The sequence below is a fragment of the Eufriesea mexicana genome, unplaced genomic scaffold (genome assembly GCF_001483705.2).
Source record: "Eufriesea mexicana isolate 0111107269 unplaced genomic scaffold, ASM148370v2 scaffold598, whole genome shotgun sequence".
Classification (NCBI taxonomy): Eukaryota; Metazoa; Arthropoda; class Insecta; order Hymenoptera; family Apidae; genus Eufriesea; species Eufriesea mexicana.
Genome location: NW_016908752.1, coordinates 565,116 through 577,397, shown reverse-complemented (window position 1 = coordinate 577,397; position 12,282 = coordinate 565,116). Strand labels below are relative to the sequence as shown.

Here is a 12,282-nt window from a genome sequence, read left to right as displayed (position 1 = left end):
CCGCTCGTACAACTTAAACAGTTGCCCAATATTAATTTGGCGGGCAACACGTGTCGTAGTCGCGAGACGGCCTTACAACCCGTCGGAAATACGAGAATTTCGATCACGACGCGACGCGACATCCATAGATAAGTACTCGAAATCTTAGTTCAAGATATATTAGTGATTTAGTGAGAGAACTGTATGCCGTATACTACAGAATGTGTAGCGTGGCGAAGGTAGCCTTGTATTTTCTGTGGTGCTTTCTTCTCCGTATGCCGAATCCTTACAGGATACTGAACACTTAGGGTGTGCAATAAGCCACAGTTTGTTTTGTATATACACTTTATTACATGATTTGATGAGTTGTATGATGTGTATGTGTTTGGTATATCGTCTTCTGCTCTTTTACGTCTTGTCTTCCGTCTTACGTCTTCAACTTCTCGTTTTGTCTCCCAACTACCGTCTCGATGTGTTCTGTCTGACTTCCAAAAACTGTCTGATGTTTCGTCTTTAACTTCTAACTATCGCCTGTCTTGTCTAATCTAGGTTTGCGGTGATTGGTGGAGAGTGATTGTAGGTAAAGGAGAAAATAGAGTTTTTGATTGGACAAGGAGTTTTAACAGGACTTTGGTTTAGGAGAAGGAAACTGTCAGGGAAGTTTCCCTTTAATGTTGTTTAGTTTTAAGATTTATGAGTATGTTTGTTTAGCGTTTTGGCGGTTCTGTTGAGTCTGGTCCCAAGTACTGCTATCCATAGTCCTTGTCTTTGATTTATAATTTGTTAATCCTCGAGAAGAACATCTCATTTTAAGATCTTCCATGTATCATTACCGTCGTAACAGAATGAACAGATGCATCCGCATCACTATATTCGGATAAATAGAAAAACTTATATTTATATAAGGTATAATATAAAGTGAATAAAAAAAACCTTAAAGTGAAATTTTTCAAAAATGAAAGCCCAGTTTAATGAACAGTATGAGGCTCTTATGAGGCTCTTATCACGTTATCTGAATACTGCAACTTGTATCAAGTCTTATCCTAAAAGCCATTTTCACACCCGCGAACTCTCCCTGTAAGATAAAGTGTTGATCTTACGCGAATGGTATAAATTTTCAAAATCGATTTTTTCGAAAATGAAGCTTCGAAAAAAAAAAACTTGATATCAAACATTTCGTTCATTTTTCAATGTAAAATTATCTCTTTTTTGGCTATACCACGAATATTGTACAAGAAATGTATTAAATATGTTATAAATTTACAGTTCTTTGGTCCACAAGTTATATTCGCAAGAAGTCCAAGCAAGCAAAACGAAAACGCTTAGATCCAGACCCACTACTGCTGGTAACAAGATAAGGAATCAAGCGAGTCGATTGGTTAATCAATTGATGAAATGTACACCACATTACATTAGATGTATAAAGCCAAATGAGACAAAAAGACCTCGAGACTGGGATTCAGTTAGAGTAAAGCATCAGGTATGTCCTTTTTTTCAGTAAACCTTCTAAATTTTTAATTTTTATCCGTGTCTACATACAGAGAGTCTCAGAAATATTCGAACTTCGATAATAACCACTTTTATAGATGCTAATATAATATAATACAATTTTTAACTTTTGTAAATGAAAATATGCTTTATGTTACATCAAATAAGCTGTCGATGAAAATGAACTTTTTATAAAATAACAGTGTCGTGAAATATACAGAATTGACTGTCACACAAAATAATGATATCTTGGGAATCTTCGATATACATAAATTAAAATGTTCACGAACTTAAAGTGTTATGCCTCTTGGATTTATTTTAATTATTAATTATTCGATGTGACGCGCATCCTCATTAACAACGATTTTGAAACTTACATAATAAGATAATAATAGTCGTTAGAAATCAGCAATCGAAGATGATGTGTGACCCACTACATACAATATAATTTAATACCAAGCATCTATAAGCAAATATTGATATATTTTTTCATGTATATTTTCAATTGGGCAAATAAATGGAAAACAATTTTTTACTACCTTTTTGTAAAATTAATTATGAATATTAATATACTGTAATTAAGTATATATGTATACGAGTGTATATACTTTAAACTGAATTGTTGTCTGACGATGCAAAGCAATTTAACGATTATCAAAATATTTAATCGGAATATTACGAATATTGCATTAATTTATTATTTATTTACGAATAAAATTAATTCAAGGATATTAAATACAGGATGTCCTATCTAATTTGCAAATTGGAAAGTCTCGCAGACAACTAATTTAAAAGAAAATAAACTAGTACATGTTTTATCTTACGGTATTTTGAGCAGAGATGCAACTAACACTATTAGCTTTGAACACGAAACATGTAAATTTAGCATGAATTTGAAAAGATGTGTCTCTATATATATCTTAAACAGAAATCTTACAAGAAAATGTTTCAGATAAAAGTTATGTCTTGTTTTGCATAAAATGAAGTTTAGAAATCAAAAAAATATAGGCTTGTGATAAAAAATGTAAGTTGACCTTGAAATAATCTTGCATTAAAAAATTTATTGGATTATTTAAATCCACATTCAAAATACTAAAAGATGTGACATTATTTTCCGGTATGTTACCTTAGGACATCCTGTACACTAAATAGGAATTTAATTATGATCAAATATATATTTTACGTATACAATACTAACAAAATATTAACAATACTAGTAAGAATACATATTTCTCGAATTGATATTTTTCTTTTTCACACCATTTAGGTAGAATATTTAGGTTTGAAGGAAAATATCAGAGTACGTAGAGCTGGTTTCGCGTACAGAAGGCCGTTCATCAAATTTTTACAAAGGTATGGAATTCTCACGAAAGAAACCTGGCCACAATGGTCAGGAGATGGCAAACAGGGTGTCGAATGGATATTAAGAAGCCTTCATATCGATCGATCTCAATATCAACTAGGAAAAACGAAATTGTTTATCAAAGCTCCCGAAAGTGTAAGCACCAATTTTATTTTAAAAATATGATAGATATGTTGATTAGTTCAATGATAAGAAGCATTGCTTTATAAAAATAATTTTTATGATATGTACATGTACTGTGCAGAGCCAGAAGGTAGAACTAACAAAATATCGTTAAGCGCGAGATCGCGACCGATCAAATGACTGATCAAGTGAGTTTTTAAATCTTAGGTTAAAAATTCTACATTCAACCTTGTCATTTTAATTACTTTATTTAACGACTTTTCTCGTAAGTCACGTGTAATAAATTTTTCGACTTCTCTCTCTCTCTTTCTCACGATCATTTCACCGGTTGTAATTATGTTGAAAAATTTATCCGTTTATAACGTGTAAAAATCGCAAGGACGATGAAACCATTAAAATCTCTTTCAATTGTAAGAAACATGTTTATGAAAAAAATTACTATTATTTTCCAAGTGTACAAAGTTGTACGACTATGGCTTATTTTTTATTTTCTGTCCTTGTTTAAAATCCAAATGAAAAAGATTAATTTCTTTTGTTGTTACATAAAAATTGTTATTCGTTCATCATTGCTCGCGCTAAATTAATTACTATCTCCTCGCAATTGTAAACAAAATAGCTTTTATTAAGATTTGGCAGAAATAGGTAGGATAAACCGAGGTGAATCGGATGGAAATAAAAATATAGTCAAATTTTGGAGGTATTTGGATAAGTTATTTAGAGTGAGTCGTATTACTCTCCTTTTTCATTTAAATAACTTTATCATTAAATATGATAATCGTTTATGTTGCGTTACGAGAAACGCGATTAAAGTATATGACGCATGACGTTTGCTATTATTCATGAGTAGAATTCAGCATCTATGCCACCTGGACTACATCCCTTAAGTGATACACGATTTTTAATTGTTTCCTCGATAACTTCTATCTCAGTAGCAATTATCCGATCATTAACTGCGAAATTTCGAAGTATCGTACGAGAGCGATCACCGTGCTTAATTAGCCGATTTTTCTCGAAATCAACGGAGAATCGCCTTCCTCGGTTTCCTATCCAGAAGACTAAGGCGCCAAGGGAATAATGAAAAGGAGAATAAACCTGTTGAATAAGGGAGAACTTTAGAATTTCGAAAACTAAAAAGAGTTAGTCAAGGAGAAAGCGAGTCAGCATTCAATAGCCTGGCACTTAGTACGATGAAAAATTTATCCATCTACCTGCAGAAGATACAGTGTAATATCTTTAAAAAGTGGTGCCACGAGAAACGTACTGACGCAAACGGGGACAAAGAATAACTGTGATGAACAACCACCATTGCGCTAAGTAGAATCGTTGACCTAGTAAACATTAAATTATACATTTCTTAAATTAACACGAAAATTTCAAGTTATTCTAAAAATCTTTAAGTTATCCGATTCACCCCCAAATTCTTCATCTTTCAATTTTCCGTTTATAAAAGAAAAATTTTTAAATTTGTTTCTATTTCTGATCATTAATATTCGTGATGAGTATATACTTATTATGAATTTATGATAAACATTTGGATTTCTAAATTTTAACTATTTTTTTTTTTTTTTTTTTTTTGCCATCGTACAGACTTTGATCCGATTCATCTCTGTCTACCCTATGTATAAATTTTCTGTACGTATAAATTTTAGTATTAATAAAGTAGGACTTGTATAAATACATATTTTAGAATGTAGACTTACTATACATAACCTAAACTTCCGTCTGTATCAGGAATTTTTCTGTTTTTCTTCAACTTTAGATGCAGGGTGTCCAAAAAAGTTTAGACTAAACTGAAACTACATGTTACCGAGTTCAAGTAAATGAAAAAAGTTCATATAAACTTATGTCTGAAAAGGCTTTAGTGAAGAGATATAAGCGTTTAAAGATTTGGAAACAAACTTCGTGTTACAACTTTGCATGCACATCAATTTTCTATAAATGTGTGGGCAGGGATAATAGACGATAAATCGATAGGTCCTTATAGAATGCCATGCAAACTAACAGCTGAATCTTATTTATAATTTTTGCAAAATAATCTTCACGATATGTTGCATCACGTCTCATTAGAAACACCCTACCAAGTATCAATAACACGATGGTGCCCTGCCACATTTTGGAGGGAATATGAATTTCTTAAGAGACAATTCTCTCAATGTTAGATTGGTCATGGCGAACCAATCAGATGGCCTCCTCGGTCACCTAATCTAACGCCTTTTGACTTCTATTTACGAGGTCATGCAAAAGAGTTGGTTTATAAAAATACGATAGAAACAGTAGATCGACTTTGAGAATGTATTCGAAATGTATTTACTATTATTTTCAATACAAATGGAATCATTTGAAAGAGTTTAACAATCGCTAATTTGACGAATGGAATGCAGAAAGAGGAATTTTCAAACATTTCTTATTAGTGTCACAAAAAATCATAAATATCTGTTTAATAAAGAATTTTCGGATATAAGTTTATATGAACTTTTTCATCTATTTGAAATAGGTAAGTTTAGTCTCAACCTTCTTGGACAGCCTGTATATAAAGTTTCTCTGTGTAATAAACTTTATGAGCTTATATCGCAAATCAGACCGACGTGCAATATGATGAGAATAACTAGTGCCTCGCCAAAAAAACATAGCTCTGAAAAATTACTTGATGGGAATATTCCAAAAACATGACTGTTACGCAGTGCATATGGAATATCGCTCCTTGGCATACCTAAATGAGCCGTGAGATCGGTATTTCTATGGTTTATAACACGATCGTAAAGACAGACTATTTTCGAGTTGCAATCTAGGAATATTGGAGGGCAATGAAACAGATGTTCTTTTAAATCTTAACCCTTTGCACTCGACGATTTTTTGGCTAGAGAAGAGTAGAAATTCAAAGATTTTCTACTGAAAAACTGACGATACTTTTTTGAGCAGTGAATAAAAAATTGTATAATAATAGAATTGTAAAATTAATTGATTTCAATACCTCGTACGCTATTACATTATATTAAATTTGATATATTAATTAATATCGATCTTCCAAATTTTATGAAATGGTGACTGAGGGTTACCTCTCGAGTGTAAAGGGTTAATTTCGTTCACGCTTAATAGCGAAAAGACGTGTTATAGACCTCGGTAATTCTGAAGGGTCATCCCGAAGTTCCTCTGATGGTAAAAACTACCGACACTTCGCACCTGGAGGAAGACCGTAACCCTTGGGCAAAATCCGTGATCTCACGTCTGCTTAGGTATCGTCCCACCCTTACCAAAAGAAGACACGCCAAGAGCGCACACAAAAGTGGTCACAACATTTAGGATGCCGCTGATTGGAAAATTAAAATTTCTCAAAATAAGCAATCAGCGTGCATCCTCGACATACCAAGGCGAGGAATCGGAGATCAAAATTGAATCAGTCAGATTCGAGACTTGAAACAGTCATATTCGATACTTCAAACAGTCTAATTCGAGACTTGGAACAGTAAGAATGGAGACTCCGTGAGAAAGAATTAAGACTTCGACGAGTCAAGACGAAACATATTAACATACGAGCTACCGTAGAAATTTATCAGCACTAGACCGTAAAAAGTTTAAAGCAGCCCACGCGTTCCTACGAAGGAAATAACTTGGACCGCGACGCGTGGGAACAATGACCATCAAGATAGAATATACAAAATCAGTAAACAGAATAAAACATGTTTAGCTACCACACGTAGCCATCAAGAGTAGAATATCTTGAACTTCCGGTACATAAACTTAGCATAAGTTAATTCTACGAACTTAAGAAGGATAAAACATATAAAACTAACGAATAAAATAGAATATATTATAAAACCGAATAGTGATAAGACATCGATCGGTATAGATCATCCGATACAAACGATTAATGCATTTTTGGTATAACGCGGTTTATTGCAAATTGTAAAATATAGGCAAATATTTCAATATTTTTGTAAAAGCCGATTTCTTTGAAAACGAAAAATCATATGAAAAGAAGTTTTTTTTAGTAAATTCATATCCTATCCAGTTATGTTCATCAATTACTGATCACCCTGTATAGTGACATAATATCTAGTAGAATACGTCATTCCGATTTTTATTTTATATTCATAATTGAATATATACATACTTATTTGCCAAATTGATTAAGTCCAAAGAACAAAAAGTTGAAATTTATTTTTAATATAAAAAATTCAACGTTGATCAAATGTTTTGGTGCAAACATTAAAAAGAAAAAAAAAATCAATTTTAATATATCCTGATCTTCCTTTTTGTTAATAATGTGGATCATATTTATTTTACATAATACAGGATGCATTATACTGTACAGTACATACAGCTCTGCATAATACGTATATCATGAATTTTTATATTAATTTTATATTTATCAGCTTAAGCTTACTTAAGATTTTTAAAGTTCTCAAGCATGAAACTTTAATCGAGGTTTCTAAGCATAAGTTGTATCTGTATGAAAAAATTTTTGCCAACCAACGTATTTTTAAATTTCTTGATGACAATAGAAGTTATAAAACTTACTTAACAATTCTGACAAAATGTTAAAGTATTTTTTCATAAAATTTTTCTTATTTAGAAGCTCTAAGTGTGCATTTCAATAAAACAGACCTAGTTCTGAAACTCTAATTTATCTGTGTTTCATATAATGTAACAGTATAAATTGACAATATATTCGATTATTATATTTTATCATTTCAGCTTTTCATGTTGGAAGAAGCAAGAGATCAGAAATACAATATGTACGCTAGAGTAATCCAAAAAGCGTTTAAGAAATATTTCGCTCGAAAGAGGCAGGAACAAGAAAAACAAGAAGCAGCTGATTTGTTATTTGGTCGTAAAGAACGTAGACGAGCTAGTTTAAACAGAAATTTTATGGGTGACTACATTGGGTTAGAAGGCAAACGTCAAATATTAAACTTAATTGGAAGAAAAGAAAAAGTTTTCTTTGCTGAGGTTGTAAAGAAATATGACAGAAGGTTTAAGGTATTTACATTAATTACTTAAATATATCTATACAAAAGTTAATTCGAAATACATATAATGCAATATAACACAATATATATATATTACATACGTATGTTACATATATTATATATGTTACATTGAATATATCAACGATAAATTGCAGATGAGCAGAAGAAATCTTATTCTTACCAATAAACATTTATATCTTATTGGTCAAGAAGAAATGAAAAAGGATTCAGAGAAAGGAAAACTGATAGATGTTATAAAACGAAAACTTTCATTCAATCAAATTAGTCATATATCGTTAAGCCCTCTTCAGGTAAGTAGTTTCTACTACGTCGTATATTATATTATTCCTATTTTCGCCACAGTTCTTGACCTAATAATTATCACCATAGGAAGTAGATAGTGACAATAAAATTACCTCTTACAGTCATCCTAATTATTTTCCAGGTCAAACGGCATGATAATCTTACTAAAATTTTGTTTACAGTTGTACGTTACTTACTAAAAATTAGCATTTAAATTAACATAGCGATGTTAAAAATAAATATTAGAAATGATAAAATATTGCAAATTTTATCAACTGATTATAGTCATTCATAATATACTGTGAATTCTATATGATAGAAAATTAATTAGTCGTAAAAATATTAATTTATTAGTATCAATATTTTCCTATGAGTGATTTACGTCGTTATTTACAATGATTGTTCAATACAGGGTGTTCCCAAAATCATGGCACAGCTGGTCACTGTTCTAATTTAATCTGAGTTTTATTCTTTTTTAATCTTAAATTAAAAATTATTCTGTAAAAATGTGGTCGATAGGAATATATGTAGGGGATCATTTAATCTAAAGACAGTTTGTCCCTTTGAACAATCCTCTTGGCTCACAGATAACCTACACAATAAGGTAACTTGAAAATTCACAAGATAGAATCCGCTCACTTGGAATATCAGATCAGAAAGAAAACAACTTAAGAAAATTATAAAACTATGGAAATTTAAAAAAGCATCCAAAGAAAAACTATGTACTTATTGTCAATATATTGCATTCTGAGTGTATAACATGCCTATCACGATTAAGGCCTGAAGAAGAAGCAAAGACCTGTTGATCCATATATCTTACAAATTGCTATGTTTTTGCGTATATAAACTAATTTCTAGGCATTCGTGTGTACCTTTGATTGTTTAGAAAATGCCAGCAATGTTTCCTCAAAAGTAAAATGGTTAGGCACTCCAGTGTTAGAAAACTAATGGGCTTAACACTAATATCCTCGTATATCAAGGGATATAACTTTAAATTAAATCATTATAATCTAGAATACCGATGTTTTCTTTATTTTGGCTATATTTTGATTACATTTTAATTATCAAATTTTGCAACAATTCAATCCAATTGCAATAGCAAAGGACTTGATTAAGAAATGATCATGGATGTAACATCGCTAGTTTTAATTCTGGTTATACTCAGTAACAACCGACATCTGCATAGTAAAATGAATTGTTTTCAAGAACATTAAAGGTAAGAGTAGTATAATCTGTTGTGATCTTGTGCGATCTTGAGCCTAAGATATCTCTGCAATCGTTATTGGTTGGAAAAACAGTGTTAGCTGTTAAAGCCTTCATAAAGGAGGATAATTACTAAACGATGTGAAACTAATTTGTGGACATCTATGGTAACAAAGAGTTCTTTGCTGCCAGCCACACCATTGATGGTCGACGCTTCATTCAAAGCCATATATGCACGACCTGATTAACTGCCAGCAATTAGACGTTTATTCTTTTCAAACTCTTGTTTTATCTTAAATGAATATAGTCAACGACTTGTTAAAGGACATCTCCATCTCCAGAATCTAGAATTTTAACAAATGAACTTCTTAAAATGTTGAGAATGGTCAGGAATCTTCATATTGCAATACATCAGCCAAAAGATAATAAATCAATGTTAATATTTTCGTATTAATTATTACATATCTGTACGTAACATCATAAACATAAAAAGATTTAACCAGATAAGTGTATTTGTTCCCAGCTTATTTGTTTATCATGTCGTTTTTACTGAAATATCAGACAAAATATATTTTATTTACTTAATTCAGTATAAAATGCACATTGTAAATTATTTTTGAAACAGAATTAAGTAACAGAATTAAATAAAAAATTCAGCAAAATGTCAGGATATCAAGATTTCTTATAGTACATTTTGTATAAAACTTGAATTTTTTGAAGGTCAATGTTGCATACATATTATATGCAGTAATAATCAAAACTGAATAATAATAATAAAATTTGACAAAAAAGAATATTAAGTAAACGTAAAGCAATTAAAATCATAAAAATCATACCAATTGTTTACTCTTTATCGTAGTAAACATAAACAATTTAAAAAATTATTAAAATGTCTTTTCTTCCAGTTATAAAAATAACAATTCGTGGATTACAATTAGAACTTTATATTTTTACAAAGAATTCGAACGTCTACATGTACTGTTTTTAAAGACTGATATATGCGTTTACACTAAAATATTTCAAACGATAATAATTTATATATATATATAACAGAAAAGAACTCTTAAAAGTATATGAATAAAATTAGGAAATAATTCAACTATACGTATAGCATTTACGATGCTTTTATTATAAATATGTATTATCGATGAATTATAAGAATATTGCATAAGTACGTACAATATTAGTGAAAAGTACCATTAATTAAAAAATAGGAAATTTATATATGACGTTGATTCGTCTTTTGTTGACATGACAGCTTTAAGACAATTTTCTATTTAATTCACTAGCGCCACCACAGTCCATACCTCCAATAAATGTAATGTAAGTGTCGTATATGTCTTTACTGCATTGACCATATCGTTTTAAATATTTCACTTTAATGTATATATTTCAGTTGTTGAACGTAGTAAATGTAAGCGTTTGAATACTTTCGTGTATGCGCGATCGGTCTCTCTAGGTTAAGTTTAAGGGATTAAATCATCTATAATTAAATAAAATTAAAATTAAATAATCTATAATAATCCAAATATGAAACATACTTCATTCTATCTTTATTTAATTCTTTTGTTGACAATTTTTGTCGTGTGCTTCGTTATTCTCTTCGTTGTACACGTAATAACTCTGCGATTCGTAATACATACACTGCTCTTGCTTTTGCAAGTATTCAATTTAAAATAAACCTCTTGAAACTTGTATTCTTTGTCTGGTGTTAAATTTGTTTGTCAATTGTCTTCTAATAAGTGTTTTATTCTGCTTTTTCATAGTAATTGTATTACTAATACGTATAGTATCTGTTGCGACGGCAACACCGAAGACTAGACCTGCCTTGCCGTCCCGCCAACGAATTAAGCAATGTATTTAAAACACAAAATACAGAACACTTGCAAGCACCTGACCCAACAGATTGAACTCACGTGTGACAGATCCACCGTAGCGATTAGCAACGCCTCAAACCTAGACTCGTTTAGATACACCCACGTCCAATCGTGAAACATTATTTTTCCTTGATCAACATCCATCCTTAACCAACCACAAGAAACCCGACGTGACATGGAACAAAACACGACGAGACATCACAGAACACATTCAGAATTTATTCAGAACTCGGACAAAACGCAACAGAACGCAACCAGGACTCAGAACTCATACAGAACTCAAACATAATGCATATACAAACATCACACTCAAGATTGCAAACAACTACAAATGCAATAAAGCGTATGTAATCAGAAAGTGTCTCTTATTGCACATCCAAGATTCTCAGTATCTCAGTATCTCTATCCATCACATTGTCACGGGAAAGGTGATTGAAGTCAAACAACTCCCGATGACAATAAAGTATCGAGTTCTCGAACGTTTGTTCGAACTGAGTTGAATTGTTCGGACGATGCAAAGAATCGAGATATTTAAGTGTTCGTATCTATTGTACCGTAGTATCAATAGGTCTTTACCAATAGCGCAATTATAATGTACCGTAGTGACATATACAATTCGCGAGTAAAGGATGAACGAAACTCCTGATAGTTTGATTGTATGCTTAAGACTGTTCTATTCTCTAGCTCGGTCAGCTTTCATACATGAGTTTTTGGGGGTGGTTCCAAAGAGTGGGGAAGGATATTTATGGTTATTGTAGATAAGTGAGTTTCGTGATACTTTTGGTTTTAAATGTGGTGTGGGAAATGGACGTAGAGTGTTCGTGATTAGCTTTAAGATAGGATAATTGGAAAATCGAGATGGGATGTTTATGGAGAGGGTTAGTTCTTTGATAAGATGTCTGGCGGCGTGGGAAATCGGAATGGAGCGTTTGTGAAGAGGGTTAAATTTTAGGGTAAGAAGTATATTTTTGGATAT

At 31.5% G+C, this 12,282-nt stretch overlaps 2 protein-coding genes across 4 annotated transcripts in view; one reads left to right on the top strand and one right to left on the bottom strand.

Moving 5' to 3' along the window:
• The window catches only part of LOC108546002 (uncharacterized), a 111,075-nt gene that overhangs the window by 80,414 nt on the left and 18,379 nt on the right, over positions 1-12,282 (bottom strand). The window lies entirely within an intron of this gene.
• LOC108545988 (unconventional myosin-Ie) overlaps positions 1-12,282 on the top strand; it is a 46,204-nt gene that overhangs the window by 24,947 nt on the left and 8,975 nt on the right. Inside the window, exons 4-7 of the mRNA XM_017897886.1 lie at positions 1,246-1,459; positions 2,735-2,965; positions 7,649-7,933; positions 8,079-8,234. Of these exons, the coding sequence (XP_017753375.1) occupies positions 1,246-1,459; positions 2,735-2,965; positions 7,649-7,933; positions 8,079-8,234 (886 nt within the window). The remainder of the gene's footprint in view (positions 1-1,245; positions 1,460-2,734; positions 2,966-7,648; positions 7,934-8,078; positions 8,235-12,282) is intronic.